We start from the raw sequence: 25,954 nt of genomic DNA, 5'->3' as shown, positions 1-25,954 counted from the left end.
TGAAATTCATCGACAACATGCGCCGAAAAGCACTGGTGTTGGCTACACAAGTACAAGGTCAATATCACATTTCGATCACCGCTTAACTTCAGTGGTGTTAAAATACCACAATGGCTGTAATCAGCACCATTATGACACAACTGTGGTGTTGATCTCCTCCTTCTGTCTGTTTAATACATTTTTTTTAGTGTACGTAGAAATTTAAGCGAGAAATGCAGACTCGACCAAGACTCGAACCCTGATCTCTGTCGTGCTCTACATTACCTTACGGGTTATTACAAATGATCTTTCCGATTACAAACTTGAATAACTCACGTTTAATAACACTCGGATACATGCCGGATCTTGTGGCCGAGTGGTTAGCACATCGCGCTGCGACGCCAAGGGTCCCGGCTTCGAATTCCGCTCGGGCTTGGTTGTTTGTGAATGTCCATTAATCCATTTCATCACTCATCCCCATCTTCGCAAATTAGCCAAGAGGCAGAAAACGCGAAGTAAAATAAACTAAGTCAATCAATCAATCACTCAGATACATGAAAGTAGTATCAATGGAAAGGGAAACTCAAGAAGTGTTGTATTACAAATTACGTTTGGTTCACATGACAACATCACATGTGCTCTATGTGAACTCCCTGTGTCACGCAGCACACATCGAGCCTGTAGTCCAATTCCTGCCATTCACGTTGTAACTATGGACGATCCAATAATGCAATGGCCTCTGTGATGCGAACATAAAGATCCTGTATGGTAGGTGGTAAAGGTGGCCGATACACTTGTTGTTTTACAAAACCCCTGAGAAAAAAGTCACAGGGTGTAAGGTCGGGGGAACGTGGAGGCCAACGCAAACGTTCACTATCGTCAGGGCCAGCAAGCCCAATCCATCTCTTTGGTAGTCGACTATTCAGTTCACGTCTGACATCTAAGTGGAAATGGGGTGGTGCTTCATCCTGTTGAAAAATTAAACCTTCGATATCCTGTTCCAGTTGTGGAAGAAGCCATGTCCGTAATATTTGTAGGTACGAAATCACCGTGATTGTGTTCTCGTCGAAAAAGAAAGGGCCATACACCTTTTCATGGCTGATAGCACACAAATAATTCAGCTTGGGGGAGTCGCGTACATGCTCCACATAACCTCTTGGATTTTACAGACCCCAGATCCTGATATTATTTTTGTGCACTGAACACCAATGATTCCGTGAAACCATCTTTTTCCATTTCGATTTGCATGTCCTCGCAGAAAGACAGTCAGTCTCTTGGCTTTGTCGTCCGGTTTCAGGGCCTGCAACAATTGCAGACGATAAGGATGGAACCGGAAACGTTTGCGTAAAATCTTCCACACAGTTGGTTGCGGGATGTCTAATACTCTGCTGGCGGATTTCTGTGGATTTTGTACGAAACTCTCCCTCACATGCTCCACAGTTGCCTCGCTTACTGGTGGACGACCGGTTGCTTTCGCTTGCAGATGGAACCCTTGCTTTAAAGTCAGAATACCACTTACGGATACTGGGATACTGGGCCTACTGGGTGCATATTCACTGAACTTCCTTCTAAAATTACGTTGCACAGTGATAACAGACTGGCAGACGTGAAAATCCAGCACACAAAACGCCTTCCTGTCTTCGTTGGCAGCCATTTCCTCTCCTACCGCCCCTAGCGACGAAATCAATAACTACGTGACAGTTGTACCAACCACTGAAACTTTTTGACCATTGATACAACTTTCATGTATCTGAGTGTTATTAAACGTGAGTTATTGAAGTTTGTAATCGGAAAGATCATTTGTAATAACACTGTATAACTTAGCACAAACACAGGAGACGCATTACGTCATTGTGTATAACAGCTACACGATTCGAGCCCTTGTCGAGCCTGCATTTTACGCTTAAAATAAATCTTCCCAACACATCTCCTGTATGTAACAAGTTATAGGCAGGGTTGTTAAAGGTTCAAGAACTCATAAAATGTAATTGGTTCTATTGGGCTTCACTGCAGGACCAGGGCAGTTTTTCTCGCACGATTTAAATTCGATCCAAGTTGCGTATTGTTTCATTGAAAAAAAAGATCCCTGGACCTATTTGCATTGATCCGGAAAAGAGGTTCGTGGACCGTATTTAAATTGATCTAGAAAAAAGGTTCCTGGACCGAATTGAAATACTTTACTAATAAAAAGATTCTTTACGGTCCAGAACCCATTTGTGCCTTCTGATTTTCTCTCCTGGATCGAAATTGAATTTATTTAAAATTCCTGGTCCTATAACAACCCTGATATAGGGTGCGCCCACCTTTATTGTGTCCTTGTTAACGACATTTGTAGTGTTTAATACAGTCTTTTGGGTAATTATAACCAAGTTGCTTTTTAAGTTGAGTAACTCTTTAATACAGCCTTTAAAAGAAGACTATAGCTATCTCCACGAAAACAAGGTCGGAGCTTTCCCTTGGCTCCTCCACACCCCTGGCCCTCCAATGTTGCCACACTTCTTCTAACTGCACAGTCGACACATTGCCCATTGATCGTATGCGGTTGATTTCGTCTTCGCTGGTATATTATGTACGTATTATTCGTTGCTTATTGTAGGGGAGCAGGCGTGACCTTGACTGGACTACTTTCACGGCGTCAGCTTTAGTAGCTGTATCTATAAGCCAGGGGTGCCCATCCCCCCAAAGCCAATGGCGCATCCCCTCCAAAATCATGTCATTCGTCCCCCAAAATCATATCTTTCGCGCCCTCAAACTATATTGTAATCCCCAAAAAGTATTTAATTACGACAGGGCCGGACCATGTGGCCAAGTGGTCAGCACATCGCGCTGCGACACCAAGGGTACCGGGTTCGAATCCCGCTCGGGCTTGGTTGTTTGCGAATGTCCATTCATCAATTTCATCATTTCATCACTCATCCCCATCTTCTCAAATTAGCCAAGAAGAGGCACAAAACGCAAAGTAAAATAAACTTAATTAATCAATCAATCAATTAATTACGACAGCGTGTCTACCGAAAGTAACTTTTTTCTTTGCTTTACTGAACACTATACTTGCTCTACCCCTCCTCCCTAAACAGGTATGCCATCACTCAAGACCACCCCTAAAATTGTTCCTCATATTCGAGAATATTGCTTGTCTTGTAATGCAGCTATAGTATAAAGACTTCACATTCACCTCAGTAAAGCGTGAAACACGCATCCTGCAACACAATATTGCGAGCGAAGCGAGCAAGAAAATTTTTGCATCCATTTCTTTGGAAGTTTTCAAGGATATTATTAATTTGATGGGGAGTCAGTACTTTCTTAAGATCCCGAGATATTTACTCTTTTCCAGCTTCTCCTTTGGCACTTTCGGGGTCGAAAACGTGTGGATTCCATATCGCAAAATATAGTCTCCAAAATTTAATGTTCGAACTCTCTCTCCACTACAGAAATCCCTTGACAATCTAAGATTTAAAACTTTATCTCCCCCTTTAAATTTAATGCTCAATCCTACGACCAAAATTTCCATGCCAATTTTAGATTTACTGTTGATTTTGAAGACTTAATCTCCTACAAAAAATTAATTCTCAATTTTTCAGTCTCCACACCAGAATTTCCACAACAGTCTAAGACAATAAATAATAAACAAGAATTGGAAACCCCCGTCAATTTAATGCTCAATCCCCCTCTAACTAAAATACCGCCATAATTTAAGACCTACAGTTGGATACTGTCCCTCCGACGTTTAATTGAGAATCCCCTCCCCTTAGAACCCACGCGTCCGTCAATTAATGCCTAACACATTATTTTCTTCATCTAATGGATTAAATATGGTGCATTTAAGGTGTAAGATGTGTACATATATTTTGGAAAAAGATATAAATGTTGAATTTTATATTATTTGAAGGGAAAAATCCCCCCAAAAAATCTCGATGGCGCAACCTGCGCCATAATACCCCCCCCCTCCGTGGGCACCCCTGCTATAACCCAAGTAACGTAGCTCTTTATTAAGTAAGCAATGAAGGGGGCCAAGATGAGCTTTTACCCCTTCAATACCTGGTTGCTGAAGCAAGGGCGAAATCAAAACGATTGTTTTCGCAGAGGAGAGCATTTCAATTCGTGTTTCGTTTATAGATATTGGCTCAAATGTCAATCCGATTTCTGCACTTAACTGGATGTACAACCATCACAGTTTAACAACGTGTCTACAATCCACAACGTGAAACACAAACCAACGTGAATATGACGCATAGTTCGAAACCACATCTATAAACGCAATTAATATATGGATATAGAAATTCCTAGTCAAACGAAGTGAAAAAAAAACTTGTCGCCGACTGGATGATACTTGCCAATCAGGACCAATTCAAATCAAAAGAGGAAGAATTCAAGGTACAAACATTTTAGCTCCGTCTGGCTGCCTCACCAGCGGTAGGTTTCAGTCGGGAAAGAACAAAACGTGTGAACGTAGTGGACAGACTTTTTGCATTATAAACGAATCAAGAAGACAACAGGCTTATTTCTGCTCAATTCAGTGTGTCCGGCATCAAACCACTTGCGGGAGTACGGCTTCTTCAAACAGCTCTGAAAGTTAAAAATCGGACTTCCTAGGCAATGGCTTTTAGGTGCCATGGCCGTAGAAAGGGAAAAAAATTCGGGACTGAGGGGTCGCCAGAAACTTCTAGGAGGGGTCGGGCCAGTAGTAAAATTTGAATAATGAAAATGTGATTGAATATTATTAGCTATACAATAGTAATTAAAATCTCACAAAAATAAAATACACTAGACTCTCACTAATCCGGCCCTCAATAGTCCGCCCTCTCAGTAATCCCGCCCACATCCGGCCTGCAGTCACTCAAGCAGAAATGAAGCTCACAAAAATGAATTATCGTGTTCAACAATGTTGTTTTAAAAATGTTAAACAATGCTATACATACGTACAATATTTGAAATTGTGACTTTCTTACGGAAAAGTTCAGTACATACTATGGCTTCTAAAAGGAAACACGTAAAGTACAGCCTGTATAGTCCCTATGTATTTAAACTATATAGTAGTACGTAATTTCCGACCCTCTCAATAATCCGGCACTTCCGCGAATCTGGCACCCATGTGTGCATGGAATGGCCGGATTAGCGAGAGTCTAGTGTAATTTTACTATTATTATTATTATTATTATTATTATTATTATTATTGATATTATATCCTTGAGGAGATTTTTCTACTTAATAGTGAATATCCAGCACAACTGTTTTTCATTACATTATTATTTTTTCATACAGTCAGTGTACTGAAATGCACTTATTCGTTTTTGTTAATAACTTTTAGGTACCATGTTAAAGAAAAAAATCTCTGAATGTTAGATGAAAACTTTAGTCGTAAAGTATATGTTGTTTGACCTCTTGCCTGAAACTTAATATTTGGAATTTTGAAAACTGTGGAACCTTTTATTCTTTCGATTAAAAAGTTCATTATGAAAAACATAAGTTGATTTATGCATTCTACAATAAATTTATTCCAATTTTAACTTTCGTTATTTTGTTTGAATACTAACGGAATTTTATTTATTATAATAATGAAAAAAATAACAAATTTACTATTTTGTAACTTGAAACAAGTCTGGAAATAGAAAAACAAAAGTGAAAATGGAGGGATCGGTAGGTAGTGAATAGAATATTTTATTTTATTTTTGTGCGAGCCACCGCCTGTACGCACTACATAGTTTTGATTTTTTCTACAATATTTTCTTACATTTAGTTTTCTTTTACGCTGTCTCTTACTTTATCCCCTATATACACATTCTTCCCCTCCCTCGGCAGTTCTTCTTCCAGTCTTTCTTCTTTCTTTCTCGCCCCACTTCTCTATTTCTGCACTTTCACCAAAAAACGCATACATTTTACTTTACACACACTGACACTATAAAGGTGGCTCGTCTGGAGCATGATCACTCATTTCGCTGCCTTTTCTAATAGCTTTCCCCCGCCGTTGTCTTACTTCTCCCAGGTATTTCCCCACTTGCTGCCCCGCTTCCTTTATCTTTATTCTGTCGTCCAGCACTTGTACCACCTCCCTCCCTGTTAAGTTGTTCAGCCATTTGTCCCTTAGGTCACGTGTAGAAGGGCAGTTCAGTAGGATATGCTCGTTCGTCTCCTCCCCATCGCACAAAGGACATATCGTTTCCCCTGCGTCGTTTCTTTCTTAGTTGTTTCCATCCCCCTAATCTGAACCATGCCAGCGCGCCTCTTTCATTTTTTCCCACAACCTTGATATATTTCGCTTTCCACCATTATCTTACTCTTACTGTTCCCTGATTCAGGTCTTTGTTTGGCAGTCTGTTATTATTTCTTGTCTGTCTATGTTCAGTAACCTGTCTCTGATTTGATTTTCTGTTGGGATGCCCCCCTTCCTCCCTCTTCTCATACCCAACCCATTCCGCTATTATATAAGAGATTTTTCACTTCCAGGTCCGAGCTGTAAACGTTTTCCTCCCTTGTCTGTATTTCCAAACATTGTCTCCTCAGCGTAAATTGGCCCTCTTTTGATAATCGCATTCAATATTTAACAACCCTCATCCGTGCTTGTACCGCGTCTCTGTTCAGGCCCAATTCCTTAAGAATCCCACAGTTGGCCGTGCCTCTGCTTACGCCCATTACTCTCTCATAAAGTTCGGTTTGTATGCCAATTATTTTGTTGTCCCCCCTTAACCCCTACAGTTCTACTCCATAGTTTAATGTACCTAATACTATCTGGCATGATGAAAGTCATTTGAGATGCCTTATTTATTGTCCTTATGACTTGTTCTATTGTAAATTTTGTTTTAGCTTTTCTTGCTCTTATGTGGTGTGTCCAGCTCCCTGTCATGGAGAGTGTTGCCCTTAGGTATGTAAAGTTTTTAACCAGCTTGATTAGATCCCCCCCCCCCGTATGTCCATGTGTCCTGTCTTCTAAATATGTAGCCATTTTTTAAAGCAATGATCTTTGTTTTTTTAATGTTTACAATTATTTTATATTTGATGCACCCCTCATATATCTATCTATGCCCCTTTGTAGACCCTCTATTGTCTCGGACAAGAGACTATGTCGTCTGCATACATAAGGACTGGTATACTTTGTACTCCTATACATGGGGTAGAATCCTGGTCCATTTTAGTTTCATGCGCTACCCAATCTATGAACAGTGAAAATAGCACTGGTGATAGGATGCATCCTTGTTTGAGTCCCCTGAGCGAAGGCTGCAGTGCCGAGACTTGGTTTCCTTCGCATCTTACTCCGAATTCTACCCTCGCATATATTGCTTGCAGTGCTCTGATCATGCGCGCGGACTTTCCCTTCTCATACAATTTTCCCCACAAAATGTCTCTAAGAACTTTGTCGAATTCTTTTTCAAAATCAATTAAACATGTGTATAATTTCCCCCGCTTCTGTTTTATTTTCTTCTGTACGAGTGTTTGCAATATGAATATGTTGTCTAACGTGCTGTACCCTTTCCTGAAGCCCGCTTGTAGTGGTGAGATTTTGTCGAATATTTCTGTCCATTTCTGAATCCTACGGTTTAAGATGTGTGTGTAAATTTTACTCCGTATAGGTAATAAAGAAATGCCCCTGAAACTGTTTGTGTCATTTCTGTTCCCTTTCCCTTTATAAATAAGACAGATTATGGAGCTTGCCCAGTCCTTCGAAAAGTACCCCTCTTTAAAAATCTTGTCCATTAATTTGCTTTGTGCTTCCGCCATATGAAAATCAGTTTCGTTGGCTTTGAAATATTCTGCCTGAATGGAGTCAAGTCCTGTCGCTTTTCCCTTTTTCAATTTCCTTATCGCTATTTTTATCTCTTCGAAAACTATATCTCCGTCGAGAATCAGAACGAAATCCCCTAAAAAGTATCTTTCCCGCGTAACTTCTAGGCGTGGTGGCCCCCCTTCCCTCCGACGACACGGCGACAGTGTGCTTCCCAAATGTAGGGTTCAATATGTGCCCAGTTGCTCTTTTGGCCCCGTAATTTCCGTAATATGGTAGGTAGTGAGCTGCACTTTCAAGAATAACACCTGTTACGAAGGATTCAGGAATTCCAAAAGTTTGAAAATTTTCGCTCGATGTCTCAGCATTGTCTCCATGTTGTATTTACGTACATCTTTGAATATTTTATTAAAAATTATTTACTGATTTTGGCTTCTGAACTTCCATTAATTCAACATACTAGAAGTTTCTTTAGGGAGGTGGGTTGAACCAGTGGCGTAGCAACATATCGCGAGGCCCTGGGCGAGATAAGAATGCAATGGCCCCATCCGTTCTTTAAATTGGAAATCTCAAAATGAACCGATACAATATCTTCAGGGATACGTCAGAAATTATCATATTTAAATAATAATAATAATAAATTACTTAAAAAAATTATACTTAATAATTTCATTTACCCTAAAAAAAAGTATTTCTCTGTTTTTTTCCGGGAGCTAAAATCTGAAGCTGTAGGAAGGAAGGAAAAGCTGCTATTATTATCCATGCTCTCCATGTGTTGAAAATAAGAGCATTGAAATGCTTCACACCTTCCCCGTGGGAGTTGCAGGTGTTTTATTGTTAATATATTAATATCTGGGAGTGCAAGGTCAAGAGAAAGAAGGAAAGACAATACAAATTATTTTTTTATTTAATAAAGGAATAAATGGGTAAAAATGTACAACTCCAAGCAAGTTTTCGTCAATTTTTGCGTAAATGTTTCACATAAGAAATACGACAATATTTTTTACTTTTTTCAGGCCTCTTGAGCGTAGGGCCAGCCCACCTGCATGTTACTCCCCTGCTTTGACTTATTAATTCAAATGATAACGTCTTTACTAGAATTTTAAACTAGAAAAAAACAAGTGTTTTAATTTTATTGACCACAAAAAAATACCCTTTTCCATATTTTTTCCACACTTCTATTATTACATTTTTCGCCCACTTCGCCCACCCCTTGCTACGCCACTGAGCTGAACCTCTAACAGGCCTCTAAATACGGTCATGAGAGAGATTCTGATAACATTTCAACTGCAAAATGTGCATTTTTTTAAAAAAAAAAGTGCTGAAGATGTTCTCGTTTGCCTGCAAGATTTGTCTTTTGAAAAAGTATTGTCTGAGATGACACACGAAAAGAATAAAGTGTGATGAACAGCTTCAGACATGAGTTTAAGATGTCTGATGTTGTCTTATGTTGGACAAAATATTGCTGCACAAAGTTATGTCAGTGACGTAGTGGAGGTGTTCATAATGCCAAGTGTCCTACGGCAGGAATGATTTTATTGGCGAATGTTCTAATTTAAATTCGAAAAGTTTTCGCCGTCTCGGTTGTAGATTGTGTTAAGTTGTCGACTTTCGATCTCGTCACGAAAGTTCTAGGGTTCGAGTCTCGTCCTGGGCATGGGTGTCCTTTGCAAGTGTCCCGTCATTCATTTCGTCATTCATCCAAATTAGCCAAAAGAAGCAGAAAAGCGATTTTAAATAACTAAAAGTTCATCACACAAGCACACCCTTTATAACCACATTATTTTAAGATACCACAAATTCGAACGAATACACCATCACTTCAACACATGTTACAACTTAAAACTTGGTTTGTTCAGTAGGTGAGAAAAAATAACAAAACAGTTCATTTAATAAAATTGTTTCTTTATAATGTACAGATGGCACAAGGCATCGATGTCCTGTATGTGTATTGAAAGTGACCCAATCAAAGCACAAGATAGTAATAAATACTGATGGATCTGCAAAATAAAATATGAAAGGAGAATCATTCATAAACACTCTACACATAAAAATAATATGATATTAAATTTTACAAAATTCTTCATCTCTCCAAACTGATTTTGAAGTGTCATAGCACAGTAAGATGTAATAAAATCGAATATGAAAGGTTGTCCATGGGTACTACGTTGATGTTTTATATTTCAATATAGCTCCATGTCATCTTTTCACCACGGTCTTGTCAGTTATGTTTGTACTACAAACGAATCGGACAACATTTTATGACATGTGTGTCTTTTATAACATGCTATTTTGTTTGAAGTTACTATGAAATATAAGATAATGAAGTTCGTCTGCGATATTTGTTTATTTGTATTGATTTTTGGCTAAAGGCTCAACTGGATCCCTGGCAGCCAAAAGGTCGATTTTTCAAACTTTCGTCTTGATTCGAAAAACCGCTGTGATATTCCAAAATATGAAAAAAATACATACGCTTAGAATTCCTTCTAGAGCATTGACATGAATTTTCGAGTAGTTCGCTTTCGCTGTTATCTAGATATTCTCAAACGTTTCGCGATTACGTAAGTCTATTATACTATTGATGGATCCGGACCGGAACACTTCCATTTATATGTTCGAATATATTCAGCTACCTACTGACTGGGTTTGAATCTCGGCCTGGGAATAGGCGTTCCTTGTGAGTGCCCCTTCATCAGCTGCATCATATCATCACTCATCCGCATCGTCGCGATTAGCCATAAGTGGCAGAAAAGCCAAATAAAATAAACCAAACCAATCGCTTACCTAGTGACGATCTCACCAACTGTGAAAGTTGCTCTTGAAATCAAATCCCCCGCCATATTTAGGCACATAGCCATACTCATAGGCGTAGCTATTGTGACTGTAGGCAACTTCATCGCCTACCCCGTCGACCTCGTATTCCACCTGGGGCGTATAGCTGACCACTGGCTTCTGCGGTGCTTGTCCGTGTGCGTGGTTGTACTGCGTATGCTGGTGGATATGGTGGTGTTTATGTTTGTGCACATATTTGTGCTGGTGGATGATGATCTTCGGAGCATGCGTTACGAGGTGTCTGCAAAACAGAGAGACAAATAACTTTTCAGGTACATGTACATTAGGGTGTATCGAAATATTTTTTTTTTCGAAATTCAAAAACATATAGTCCGCAAAAGTTGCATTATTGTACCAATACATCACACAAAAAAAATAGCCAAATTGAAAGATTTCTAGCCGAGCCTCTTTACTTCTTCAATGACATCATTAAGATTGCACTTGGTGAATTTACAATGTATTGTGTAATTAAATTCACGGGGAAATGTGAAGAAAATAGCTTTGTGTTTATCTACACAGTGCAATGAACCAGTGAGAATAGAAAATTTTGGGTCTATAGGTTTGGGAATGGGAAGGGGGAGGTGGAGCAGAGGCCAGAGACCGTCGTCCCCACATTCTACTGCATGGGCGAAGGGTTGCTGCCAAAGTGGTTCACGCGGTTGTGCTAAAAGTATTCACGAACGCTTAATTTCAGCCCTGCTTGTAGTTTCGACATCGAAGTTTCAGAATTCAGTAGTTTTTGGTGTTTGTGGTGACCATGGCTACCGCTAAATCATCTGTTCGTACAAGAAGCAACATAAGTACGAGTTATGAATTTCTATTCGGAACTCCATGTGCTTTCAGTTCCAGGACGTTACCTTCATACAGTGATGTGACGAGATGCTATAGACTTACTCGTCTAGAATTGAAAGGGGAGGGGAGCAAAGAACCAGCGATTCGTAGCAAAAAATTTGGGAGAAGCGTGGTTGCGATTCTCAGTTCCCACAGTTTCCTTTTCTAGGATTACTAGTATGATAGAAGAATATCACAAAGGCGTCAAGGCTATTTTGAAAAATGTGAAAAAATAAGCAAACAGAAAAAACTAGGGAAATTTAAAGAAGATTCCCAAAAACTTTTTGATCTTGCTAGTTGCAAATGTGCGGATTTCATTTCGTGCAGATGTAAAAAATCTAAGAATATACCTGAAAAGGAGAGACAGTTTATTATAGATCAGAGAACAGACAGAAAAATGGCAATAGGTACCATCGATGTACAGGAAACTAAAACTCTTCTGAAATTGGAAGAAAGGAGAGTAAGTAAACGTGCTGCCGTAGAAGATGATTTGCAAGAACCGTCGACCAGTGCGATGCAAGCGACAGCATGTGATTCACGCAGTTCATCAGAAGTGGAAACCGTAAATGACAGTGACTTTAAATGGTCTTATCCCCTAGAGTCTTGATCAAAGAGGCGAAAAAGACAATCTTCAACACAGATGAGGGCACTACTTCCAACTTTAGCTAAAGTAAAGGATAAAACTGGTGTGACTTTAAGAAAGTTTGCTGCTATCGCTTCTGCCTTTTAGAAGATTTGAACATAATTTCACGCAAAGATCAACAGAAAGTGATATACAAAAGTAAGGTTCAAAGAGAGGTTGCAAAAAACCGTAGTTTTCTGCAAAAAAGAGAACTTAAGGAAGGCATTAAACCTCAAAGTTTATATTTTGACGGTAAGAAGGATGAGACTGTAATGTTAAAGAAGATTGCCGATCAAAAACACAAAAAAACTGCAAATTAGGAACACTATGTGTTATTTGAAGAACCAAACAGTCGATACCTTGGCCATGCATCTGTGTCAGGATCGTCCACTGTTATTAACATTGAAAGTTCGATAATTCATAAGCTGAAAGATAATAATGTGTGCTTGATAGATCTGAGGGCAGTTGGTTGCGATGGAACTAATATTAACGTCGGGAGTTCGGGGAGGACTCATAAAATTTCTCGAGAACCACGATCAAAGACCATTGCAGTGGTTAATTTGCCTCCTGCCTTTCACTGAATTACCACTTCGACACGTGCTGAAGACAATTGATGGACACACAACAGGACCTTATACATTTTCGGGCCCTGTAGGAAAAATGCTCCATAATTGTGATGATATTCCAGTTACAAACTTCGAGGCTATACCTGCCGAAATGCCAGCCTTAGATATACAAAATTTGAGATCAGATCAGCAGTATCTTCTGCAAATATGTCAAGCTGTAATCAGCGCCAAGTGCGACACACGTTTAGGAAACAAGAAGGCCGAAAAATTATCTCATGCTAGATGGCTTAATACTTTTACTGCCTGTCGCCTTTACATTTCCACAGAAAACCCAACAGAAGAACTGAAGATTCTTGCTAAGTTCGTTGTGTCTGTTTATGCCCCTCTTTGGTTCTCTGTGAAATCAAACCCGACATGCAAAGATGGTGCTAGGCACTTGTATCTGGCAATTAAGCTCTCAAGGTACCTTGAGGAACCTTTGAAAACTGTAGTGAATAAGGTGATCGCCAGGAATTCATTTTTTGCTCATCCAGAGAATTTGTTGCTCAGTATGCTGACAGATGATAACGCGAAATCAGAGAAATATCTGTGAGAAGGATTTTAGATGCTCGGGCAAGGAAAACATCCGGTGAAGGGTCAATACATAAGTTCAAAGTACCAGGAATAAATTTCATGACAGAGGACTACATCAACATGATAGACTGGGATGTGTGCCTTGTAACAGAGCCACCTTTAGTTGCCCATCTGAATTCCGAGAACATTGAAAAGATGGTGGATGGCCAGAATATTGCAGAAACAGCAATTGCATCCTTCCCGTGTCACACTCAAGCAGTTGAGATAGTCTGGTTAAAATAGTGAGTGAGGCTTCAGCTTCTGTTTGGTGAAAGAGAGAGAGATGCTTATATCAGATCTAAACTTGATGCAAGAAAGCAATTACCAACATATGAGAAGAAATCTGATTATTTTGAGCAAAGAAAGAAGTAAAACTAAAATTAAAACAACAGTTTAGGCGAGTGAAAAGTGGATGGAGGGAGGGTTTGATGCAACTCGCTGGCAGCCACCGCCACGTGGTGAGTTCTGGGTTGGTGCAATCTGCAGCATTATACTACACTAGACCAGACACTTGCATGCACGTGAATATATTTTGGTTTCATTGTTATATTTGTTTTTGTTTTAACTAATCTAAATAGTTACATTTAGTTATTAAAGTTTGCAGTTTGCATCAAGCAAAGAGCTGCACTTTCTTCCATTGGGCAGATTAACTAGACCTTTCTGGAGGCGCGGCTAGAAATTCTTCAATTTGGCTAAAAAAAATTGTGAGATGTTTTGCTACCATTACGCAACTTTTGCTCTGTAACGACCCTGCTTGGTCGCCATTCAATTATTATTAGACCCTGCGTGGTCGCTATATTCTTTTTAATGTTATCAATTATTTTCATTTTCACTGTTCAACGTGTTGTTTAGAATAGCAGAGTCCTGCGAGGCTCATTACTAATTGTATTGTCTGAATGCACACAGTTTTAGTTTATATTGTCACGTGCATCTAGTAATTTTCCCACTAGTGATTTCTCAATGTCAAAACCTTGATATTTCTGAGTACGAAGTTTGCAATATGTAAAAAAATGAGTTAGCAACGCGTACTTGTAGTTAAAATTTTCACCACCCATGCGCCACCGCGAGTATAAAACCCAGCGCAGCGAGACCGGAGCTCAGTTGGCTCCCGGATGTCAACTGGCAAACATCCTGGGAAAAACCGGCCATCCCAGAAGGAAGGAAGGAAGAAAGAAGAAGAAGAGCCTAGCAGCAACATAACTATCCGGTCTAATCGCTTCGGCTGATATGTGCCAAGTTCTACCTGCCCGGCTTGTCTGGGAGCACCAGGACCTCCTTCCTAACCTGCCGCCCTTGTACAGGAGACACCGGTCGGCTTGCTGATTCCTAGCTAACGCCGGGGGTGTCGCGGCATCCTTTAATCCTTTATCCAGCGCCCGCTTGTCGGAGGTGCCGGCTGGCTACGGCCAGTTCCCAGCTGTGGTTGGGGGTACCGCGCACATTCTACTTGTACTTTCTCTTACAGGGGAGCCCGTGACGTCAGCCGCAAACAGCGCCCTAAATAAAATTAGGTCCCTATACTCCCCCTGGCGCCTCACTGCGAGGAATAAATTGAATGGTCCTGCCCCCCTTTGAGTCCAGAAGTGGTGAATGCACGTGTAGGGTAAATGTAAATGCACGTAAGTGATAAAGGTTAAAGACTAGTGTGCTAACAGACTTTCTTATGATAAGTTTATAATATATATATATATATATGTTGAGGCCTTTTTCGATGCACCCTAATGTACATGCATATCCAAATTATATTTGGATTTTGTTAAGTGTCTTGTGTCGTCGTATTAGATAAAGAATGGAAATAGCGTCAGTGCTGATGCACGTAGGGGCGTCGTCATCGGGTGGACGAGCGTGGGTTTTAGCCCATTTTAACAACCCACCCTCGTGCCCATGAGAAATTTTCTGAATTGCTTGTAGTAGAGCAAGATTCACACACACACACACACAAGAGAAAACAGAGAGAGAGAGAGAGAGAGAGAGAAAGCAAACATTGTGCAAATAGAAAGAATGAGAAACAAAAATAATTAGGACAGTAGAAAACTTCTTACGTCACGTGGCGGCAACATATTTGTTAAAACACAAAAATAACACACAAACAGCACGATGAAAAACACTTAGGAGTTCTTCCGAGCTTTCCACTCCTTCATGGACTCATCTTCAGGGCTGGTTGAGGGAAGACGGAGTGGACGCGGTTGTAGTTCCACTGGCGTTACTTGATGTGTCTGCCAGCAGATGTCGTTGCGGTCTTGCAGTGTTGGTAAGTCATTGTATGTTTGAATTGTTGGTTGGGGGAGATGGAGTTTTAAGTTTTACTGTGTTGTACCAAGATGAATAAAGATTTCCACATAAATTGTCAATGAGGTTATTTGTGTTTTTGATCATGTGTACCCCTTCCTTAACATCCCGTTATATTTTTCCTCTCGCCTTTGCAAGGAAGGAAACACAATCCTGTGGAAGTTGGTGGTTGGTTTCTATAATATGTTTGGATAAACCAGAAGAACTTTCTTTCCTGCGTATGTATCCTATGTGGTCGGCGAATTGATCTTTGATGGGTCTCTTGCATTGTCCTATGTATTTTCGGTTTCATTCGCATTTGATGCTGTAGATGCCAGAGTTTGTTAAGGGATCTTTGTCGTAAGTTTTGAAGCCTGCTAGGTTTTTTCCTATGGATTTGCCGGGTTTATGTGCTATTCTGTAATTCCGTTTTTCCAGGATGTGTCGGAGTTTGGTTAATAGGCTTGGTACAAATGGTATCCCTAACCATAGTCGGGGATCTTCTTCTTTGTTTGTGGGATGGTGGTTTCTGGCTTTTATCTAGTTTTTTTCCTTTTCTTTCACTTTTAGCAGGTTCTGGTCTATTACACTGGGGCTGTAGCCGTTGAGGGAGGCCTGTTGTCTTGGAATGTCCAATTCTTCTTGTAGCACTGGGTTGTTGGAACTTAAGTGCAAGGCTCTTCTGACGAAGTTGTTCCAGATGTTGTCTTTTTGGCCTGGTGGGTGGTTGGAATGTTTATGTATGAATCGGGATCCTGCCGTGGGTTTGTTGTAGATTTTGGTTGCGAAACGATTTGTTTTCTCTGAATATGGTGATGTCGAGGAAATTTTTGGTACCGTTCTTTTGTTTCTCTGTGGGAACTTGAATGGAGTCACATACCCGGTTCCAGCTGTTGACGTAATATTCGAACTTTTCTTCATCTTGATATATAATAATCTTGATCTACATATTGGTGTGAAATGATGTGTGGGAAGGATTGTTTTGACCTGATTTCATTTTCGTAGGCTTCAAGAACTAAATTTGCTAGCCACGGGAAAAGTGGGGTTCCCATGGCTAACCCTTCTGCTTGGTGGAAAATTTTCTTTTGAAAAGTGAAGAATTCATTGTTGAGGCATATTCAGGTAATCCTCTCTGATGAGTGGTTCGATTCTTTTGTTGGCAAGTAGTTTCTCTACCTCTTCTAGACAAAACTTAGCAGGCTTCAAAACTTACGACAAAGATCCCTTAACAAACTCTGGCATCTGCAGCATCAAATGCGAATGAAACCGAAAATACATAGGACAATGCAAAAGAGCCATCAAAGATCAATTCGCAAACCACATAGGATGCTTACGCAGGAAATAAATTTCTTCTGGTTTATCCAAACATATTATAGAAACCAACCACCAACTTCCACAGGATTGCGTTTCCTTCCTTGCACAGGCGAAAGGAAAAATATAACGGGATGTTAAGGAAGGGGTACACATGATCAAAAACACAAATAACCTCAATGGCAATTTATGTGGAAATCTTTATTCATCTTGGTACAACACAGTAAAACTTAAAACTCCATCTCCGCAACCAACAATTCAAACATACAAAGTCTTACCAACACTGCAAGACAGCAACGACATCTGCCGGCAGACACATCAAGTAACGTCATTGGAACTACAACCGCGTCCACTCCGTCTTCCCTCAACCAGCCCTGAAGATGAGTCCATGAAGGAGTGGAAAGCTCGGAAGAACTCCTAAGTGTTTTTCATCGTGCTGTTTGTGTGTTGTTTTAGTGTTTTAACAAATAAGTAATTAGATAGAAATAAGAAAAAAGCTGTAGAAAGAGATAAACAGAGAACGGATACAGAAACAGAAGATGAAAGAGCAAAACACGGAAAGATAGAAATAAATAAATGGGTAGAGAAACGGAAAAAGGAATGAAAGAGGAGAGAGAGGGAGGAGGGATAAGAATAGCACTAGACGCACCCACCTACAAAATTAAGTCAAATGAACCAATCACAAGTAGATGCCATGGTACCTGTTCAAATAGTTTGTGTGCCTAACCACAGTTAAACTAGGATATAACCTAAACAGGACGGATGAAATCATGATTTTTTTTAAAAATCAGTCTTGATAATTTTTAAATATAAGTTGTATGACTTTTGGGCACCATACATACAGATACGTATATGTTTTATGTAGAAATGCTTTTTCTGGTAAACGGACCTGTAAAATATTCGAATAGTTTGATTAAAGCAAATTAAAAAATGTCAATGTGCATTTTTCTGTTTCTGATACTGTACATATGAACCTACAATGAAAAATTTTCTCAGGTATGTTAATGAAACTATGATAATTTCAGTAACTTTTCTTCCAATGAAAATGAAACATTCCAGATGTACTATAAAATATTTTTTATTTTCTGAATTATGGCAATGCTTTCAATGCTAGTTTGCAAATGTCAGCTGCCAGGTTTATTTATAGTTTAATGATAGTGACACTATTTATAGTTTAACATGATTGGTATTTTGTCTATACTATTATGCTGCACAAAAAGTTTGCAATTTTTGCCTATATAAATTATTTAATTTTAAATTAAGAGAAATTTAAGCATGTTTACAATTTACATATTACATTCCCTTCTGTTTTCCTTACTTAGAGTGTAATAAACACCAATAAATGATTACAAGATTAATGTACTTTTACTTCTGATATCTACAAAATCCTTATGTACATCATTCTATAAATTATTTCCTTAAAGTGAATTAAATCAATGATTTTTTCACAAAATCGACTGATTTAAATCAACCTGATTTAAATCAATCCATCTTGAACCTGAGCGAAAGGCAACACATATCACTTGGAAACGAACCTTCAGAAATAAATGCAACCTTTCGTAACGAAGTGCCACAAGCTCGAACTGGGCCTGTTTCCTCAATAGCGTGCATAGTGTCATCTGTCTAATGGTAGACCATGCTCAGTGATTGCTTTCTTATAGACTAGAGGGGATCCATGTCTCCTGTTGCGTTTGTCTGAAAACTCCCCAGATCTAGCTGACTTACATTCTCCACTAAACAACTGAAGCTCGGTGACAACATAACGCTACGAACACCTGTAATAGGTTGAAAGATTATTGTTAACGAAGTTGTCCCTTGAAAGAAGAATCTCGAAGAATGAGCGACTATATGAATGAATGAAGTTATGCCAAATTCCAAAAATAATGTGAAGCAAATGAGTCATCTAAGCGAACTGGAACTTACGCTTTCTTGTAGCCTGAATCGACAGGATCCATGGCCACAAATGAAATCAGAATGCATCCAATCTGAAAAAAAGGGAAAACGTTTAGATAATGCTGTACTAACTAACTAACTAACTCTCTAGCCTAACCCGAAGGTTCATGGCTGCAGCAACACAGGCCTTCCATCTGTCCCTATCCTGAGCAAGATCTATATACTCTTTTCCATACCGATTTCCTTTAGGTCCGTCTCAACGTTATCCCTCCATCTTAGTATTTGCTTTCCTACAGGTCTCTTACCATCAGGTTTCCCAACAAGAATCCTACAAACTCCTCTTTCCTCTCCCATTCGTGCCACATGGCCTGCCCACCTAAGTCTTCTTGATTTAATCATTCTAATTATGTCTGGACATGAATACAAATTATGTAGTTCTAAATTATGTAACCTGTCTCCTCATCCCTTTTAGGTCCAAATATTTTCCTAAGGATCTTATTTTCAAATACTCTCAATTTATGTTCCTCTTTCAATGTAAGGGACCACGTTTCCCATCCATATACAAAACAGGCAAAATTATACATTTCCTGAATTAAGCCTGCTTTTTATTTCCTCTTTGATATCATTTTCATTTGTTAGTATCTTTCCTAAGTACTTGAATTTTGAAACTGGTTCAAACGAGTTGTTATCATTAATTACATTTTGATTATTACCTAACACTTGGTTTCGGCCTGTAAGCATATATTTAGTTTTCTCTTTGCTAACTTCCAAACCTATCTCTTTAGCTGCTTTGAAAAATATTTTAGCATTATTCTTAATTGTATTTATATCATCCCCTAATAAGTCTACATCATCTGCAAATGCTAACAACTGAGTCACACCGTTTAATTTTAGTCCTTCGTTAGTTTCTTTTACCTTCCTAACAGCATATTCTAAGGCAAAATTAAAGAGCAATGGAGATAATGCATCTCCTTGTTTTAACCCATCGTGAATTGTAAATTTGTCCGACACATTAATACCCAAACAAATCTTACTTTCTGTTTCTCTGGTGCATACTTTTATCATATTAACAAGCTTCTTAGGTATTCCAAACTCTACTAATATATTATATAATTTATCTCTTTTGACCGAATCATATGCTTTTTTGAAGTCAATGAATAGCTGATGGATATTTTGATTATATTCCCACTTTTTCTCAAGTGTCTGTCTGATGTGAAAAATTTGATCTGTAGTTGATCTGTTACGTTTAAATCCACATTGATAATCACCTATAATTTCATTAGCATATGGGATTAGTCTTGTTAAAAGAATGTTAAATAATATTTTATTGTTGTTGAGGGTAATGAAATTCCACTGTAATTATTGCAGTAGTACAAATAATGCTGTACTACAGAACGGAAAATAAAATCTTTGCGATCGGTTGCTAGGTTGTTTAAATGCTGCACTTTCATTGAGTCATTAATTCCTAAGAAAGCATCATGCGATAATTTTGGCTATACTAATAACCGGTCAATACACAACAAAATGACAAAAAATGTCTTCTTCGCCCTTTGAACAATGTATACACCTTTTCATTAACTCGCATTTCTCTACGTGGCTAATCATTAATTTAACGGAGTATACATGTTTAAATTTATTGCTAATATTTTTTTTTTATTTTCTCAAATCTATTGAAACGATAAGAAATTGTGAAACATTGGGAAATTGCTTGAGTTTCTGGTGTACTGTTAAATCCGTTCTGGCAGTGTTTAGAACAAATTCCATAGCTCTAATAGATAAAGTTGCTGATACATCATCTTGGACGATCACATTTAAAGACAATGGGGCCGTTATAACATGTTCATGATTGAACATATGCACCATATAACTGTTCTTTAATTTAATACATCGTTGTTGCTTAAGAAAAAATATTGATTTCTTACTTTAAATTCTGAGAATAAAAATATGTGTAATTAATTCATTATACAAAACTGAAAATTGCATTTAAGTCTACCATATAAAATACAGTATACGAATAAATCCATAAATTACCATATTAAAACCTCAAATTAATAATAATACCATGTTTTTAGTGCCACATATAGAGCAGAGAATAGGATTAATGATCTAACTAAATTAAGTAAAATACTATATGATTTTCAATTATACATATTGCAGTGAAGGGGTCCCGGGTTCGATACCTGGTGAAGGTACATTGTGGTTAGTATCCACTTTAAACTGTAGGGCCAGTCCTGATTAGCCTTACTGTGCATAAAGTGCACTTAAAACAGCAAATAAACCAACTAAACATATTACAATGAAAATGTTGAACCAACTTATTGCGAAGAAACGAGAAATGTCTACTTGGATTTATTGGGAATAATTTTGGTTTCTATCATCATATATTGTACCTTATGCTAAATGGGATAATTTATTTGTTATCATACGAACCAATTAAAATATTATTTACAAAACTGAACATATTTCAATTATTTGGTTCATCCGATGGCACAGTACTACTGTCGTCGCTTTGCAATCAAGAGGTCTCGGATTCATTACCAGGTGGAGGCACATAGTGTTTCGGATTCGTCATTAAACTGTATGTAGGTCAACTCTCGATTATCCTATGCGTGCATAAAGTGAGCTTAAAGTAGAAACTCAAGTAAACAAACTTCTATTATTTGTTCCTCCAAGAATTCTATGCGATATCAATGTTGTTCCCATATCACTCGTTAAGTTTACATAAGTTCAGGTAAGTACGTTACCAAAAATCATTCACCTATATTTTTTTAAAACAATTGATTCATGATTAAAAAAAACAACTAAATCTTACCACAGCCTGTCTCCACATGGGTAACTAGCTCGAGCGTCGAACTGGGTCCTCAAGATGTCGAACGTCATCAAGAGAAGAGACTGAAGTGTGATGTCGAATCGAGATGACTTTTATAACTTCTGCAGGAGAATGATGCCGACAGACGGAGCGCGACATCTGCTTTCACTTCATTTTCTCAGTTCCTGTCATTTAATGCCATGTGCTAAGTTCACACATAATACAACAATGGGCAAGAATTACGGTTTTGTTTGAGCATATTCTTTTATAAAATAATCGCTGCCAGAGACGTGTTTTCTTTACCTTTATGATTGTTCTCTGTTTAAGTTTGTAATTGCTGACTCTATATGTACATCGGAACGTTGTTCTACCGGGTGTCCCAGAAGTCTTACCTTCATTACAAACTTTATTCATATCTGCTATATGCAAGGTACAGACGTGAAAGTGGTGCCAAAATGTTGGAAAACTAACCAAGTTTATTTGTTGAAGGTTTGAGTAACGTGGCTGTAGTGTAGCAGTGTCAGTGACCAGAAAACCGGAAATGTTCACAAATGAGGAAAAAGCTCAGCATGTCCTCTGGTATCACGAGACCCGGTCACCAATAACAGTGCAGAGGTACAGAATTCTTTCGTCTAGAATATCTGCCATCAATAAGTTGGTATTTAAAAAATGAAATTTATCTTCATTCCCAAATCGTGTCAAGTCCAAAAAATATTGAATGGAAAGATGCCACCCGATGTGAAGAGCATTAATTCCGGATTCCTTGGCACTGACACTGCTACACTACAGCCACATTACTGAAACCTGCAACAAATAAACTTGGTTAGTTTTCCAACATTTTGGCATCACTTTCACATCTCTACATTGCATATAGCGGATATGAATAGAGTTTGTAATCAGGGAAAGACTTCTGGGACACCCGGTAAATCTTAACGTAAATCGAATTGAGACTCAAGTATGTTGTGCAAATTTTAAAATGTCGAAGCTTTTTGTTGATATTATCAAAGGCTGTGTTTTCGCACCGAATAATTTAAACACCTCACTGTCAACCAGCACCTCAATATTATATATATATATATATATATATATATATATATATATATATATATATATAAATATTCTAATAAAATGGTCGTCAAGGCCTCCCCGATGGCTTAGTGGTAACGTCCCACTTCAAACTGTAGGTCTAGTCTCGATTAGCCTTCCTGTGCATAAAGTGGACCTAATACCAAAACCCAAATAAAATAAATCACCGTACGATTACTGTTGGAAATAGTCATGGCCAAACTCTAATTTCAGTACATACTAGGTTACATACAATAGCTATAACTACCGATCTTTATAATTAGCTAAAAACGATTTTAATTCAATCACGATGTCCTGTGAGCATTTCTTGCAATACTCTAAGGGTAGGCTGCATGTGTTAGGGTTGTCCAGTTTTAAATCTTAATGCATACGGAGCATATATCGATAAGGAACACCGAAGGTATCGAAATACCGAAAATATCAGTTATCGGTATATTTAGATGGGAAGTATCTCACTACAAGGAGAAAATACTGAAGCTACTTAAATATCGATGATATAATATGCCCAAATGAAAAGGAGACCTTTGCTGTAGCGGCGTTATATCTAATCGAAGAAGGTAAATATGCTTGCCGATAGATGGCGCGGTGTTTGTCCCAGTTTGCAGGTGTAGCGAACGGCTTCGCATGCTGTTTCCTCAGTTGGCGAGAGTTGTTTTGCGCGGACGGGTTCATTATGGATTCCTCCAGACCAGTGGAGAGAGCTGTAATCCAATTTCTTCACGGAGAAGGCGAGCATGCTTCACAAATTTATCACAGGATGAAGGACGTTTACGGAGAGGCATGCCATCGAAAACAGGCACGGAGGAAAGCTCTCGAAGGGGATAGTGCTGCTCCAGGACAACGCTAGGCCACATGTGGCGAGGAAGAACCTCTAACTGCTGAGAACATTTCAATGGGAAGTCCTCACACATCCTCCGTACAGCCCTGATATTTCCCCATATGACTGTCATATCTTCGGCCCCTTAAAACAATCACTGAAAGGTCAACGGTTCACCTGTGACGAGGAAGTGCAGACCACCGTGGAAAACTCGATCTGTTAGCAACACAGGAGTTTCTACACTGAAGCCATCCACTCCCTTCCTACGCACTGGGATCAGTGCATGAATATCAATGGCAATTATGTGTATGTATCATGTTACACATTACCTGTACTTCACATATCATGTAATGCTAATATTCTGTAATATAATATTCTTTAGATATAACGGTAGTCTCCTTTTCATTTGGGCATACTTTATACAGGGTAAGTCAAAATGATGGACCCGATTTCAGACATTTATTCTGTGAAATATAATAAACAAATGTTATTGTGAGACAAGTGTTAAGAAAGGTAAACTGTCAAAGTTTTTTTCCAACAAATCACAAGTGTTCTATGTGAGCACCTCGCACACATCAAGCCGATAGTCTATCTCCTGCCAAACCTTGTGTAGCATGTTGCGGTCAATATCAGCAATGGCTGCTGTTATGCGGGCACGCAGGTCATCCAATGTTGTTGGAAGTGGTGGTACGTAAACATGATCCTTGACAAAACCCCACATGAAGAAATCACATGGTGTCAAGTCGGGGGAACGAGTTGGCCAATGAAGGAGAGGTCGATCCTCCGGAGATGCACGGTCTATCCAACGTTGTTCCAATGCCCCATTGAAGGCCCCGAACGCTGCCATGGTAATGCGCAGGGGCACCATCCAATTGGAGAATGAAATCTGCGCTATCCTCTGCAAGCTGTGGAAGGAGCCATAGTTGCAGTATATCAAGGAAAACAAGTCCTGTCACAGTACGTTCATGGAAGAAAAATGGCCCATAAATCTTTTCATGGGAAATGGCACAAAAGGCATTCACTTTGGGAGAATTGCGTTCGTGTTCCACAGATTCATTGGGGTTAGCAGTTCCCCAAATTCTTACGTTGTGTGTATTCACTTTCCCTGAAAGGTGAAAAGTTGCTTCATCACTGCAAATTAACCTCTCAGAGAACCCATCCGTTTCTATTAATGCTAGAAAATCAGCACAGAAGGACGCGCGCAAAGCATAATCAGTGTCTTTTAAGGCTTGAACTAGTTGCAAGTGGTAGGGTTTCATTTGTAAACGTTTCTGCAGAACCAGCCAGACAGTTTTCTGTGGAAGTTGAAGTTCTCTCACTGCCCAGTAGGTGGACTTCTGTGGACTCCACACGAAACATGTGCGCACTCGTTCCACTGTCTCTTCCCCAGTCAACAGACAGCCAGTCGATTTTCGTTTACAGATGCAGCCCGAATGTCTAAAATGTTCATACCACTTACGATTGGCCTTCCCCATAGGTGGTTCCGATATTTGGTACGGAAATGCAATTGCATACTAATCACAGACTTGTTCACATGATAATCAAGCACACAGAAAGATCTCTGTTCTCCAGTCCACGCCATTTTCCTGCTCGCTGCTGACTCCTAGCGGTAGAAAGTGGAAACACTACATTTAAACTAAACTTTGAAAGTTAATCTTTCGAAGCGCATGTCTCACAATAACATATGTTTATTAGATTTCACAGAATAAATTTCTGTAATCGGGTCCATCATTTTGACTTACCCTGTATATATTGCACATACCAAAGATATTGCTGGTTTTAGATTTTACGCACGGGCTTGAAAATAGGCGGCTGGATAGAATTGCGTTTGTGCCACATATGGGAAAAGCAAAGCGAGAGCGGCGCAAAAGTCGCTGGTTCCCGCATACCGTGTGGCAACGTCAACAGGGCTGCGTTGCCTAGTTCGAGCGTCAGACCACTTTTGTGTCATCCATGACACAAATTCTGTCAGTTTGTATCACATGGATTACAAAGACCAACTCTAGAACGAGGTCCTTCATTCTCTTAAGCCTCCGAACAAACGGGGTTATGTTCCGACGTGGCAACAGCGCGAACTTTTGCCACCTGCCTAATTTCATGGCCCTGCGTTTAGTATCAGTTCGAGCATCGATCACTTCAGAAGACCAACTTCCTGTGTTTGTTTAAGTGTTATATGGCATACATCGTACCCTTTGTAGGAAGCCCTCGCCCTCTCTGCACCCGAAGATTCAAATACCTGGCGCTGCCTATGGTTCAGGGGGGGGGGGGCTTCAAAAGTTGGGAGAAACCGAAGGAAATAATTTACAAAAGCCGTTCTATTTATAATTCACAGCTTAACTTGTTTCTCATTTGAAAAATCTAAAGATCTATGGGAACATATTTTAAAATTTAAACTGTAATTACGTTATGTTCAAATAACTAATACAGACAACGCTAGATGGTGGTATATGTAGTACAGTAAAAGCTGCATATCCTGGAACCTCTATAAGAAGGAGACCTGTAAATACGAAAAAAAAGTTCCCAGAACGGACCGATTTTATACCTGAAAATGACCTGTTAAAGGCGGAAACCTCCTTAACGCGGAAACGGAACACCATTTAAAGACCAACGA

At 39.2% G+C, this 25,954-nt stretch overlaps 1 protein-coding gene across 1 annotated transcript; it reads right to left on the bottom strand.

Annotated features, from left to right (window-relative positions):
- Positions 1 to 9,618: 9,618 nt before the first annotated feature.
- On the bottom strand, positions 9,619 to 21,518 carry LOC145988294 (uncharacterized). The gene is made up of 4 exons (XM_083123160.1): positions 21,444 to 21,518; positions 18,662 to 18,723; positions 10,481 to 10,769; positions 9,619 to 9,696 (listed from the first exon to the last, which is right to left on the bottom strand). Exons 1-3 carry the CDS (start codon positions 21,459 to 21,461, stop codon positions 10,493 to 10,495), a joined length of 357 nt encoding a protein of 118 aa, XP_082979286.1. The 5' UTR covers positions 21,462 to 21,518; the 3' UTR covers positions 9,619 to 9,696; positions 10,481 to 10,492.
- Positions 21,519 to 25,954: the final 4,436 nt, after the last annotated feature.

This window comes from Lepisma saccharinum, chromosome 5 (genome assembly GCF_977018435.1).
Source record: "Lepisma saccharinum chromosome 5, izLepSacc3.1, whole genome shotgun sequence".
In the NCBI taxonomy this organism is placed as follows: Eukaryota; Metazoa; Arthropoda; class Insecta; order Zygentoma; family Lepismatidae; genus Lepisma; species Lepisma saccharinum.
Note: the sequence above shows the minus strand (reverse complement) of the source record. Positions and strands in the feature narration are given on the sequence as shown.

Coding starts and splice junctions, on each gene's coding strand:
- LOC145988294 (XM_083123160.1), bottom strand. Junction 10,770..18,661: donor GATTCAGGCTACAAGAAAGC/GTAAGTTCCAGT, acceptor TCTGTTTTGCAG/ACACCTCGTAACGCATGCTC.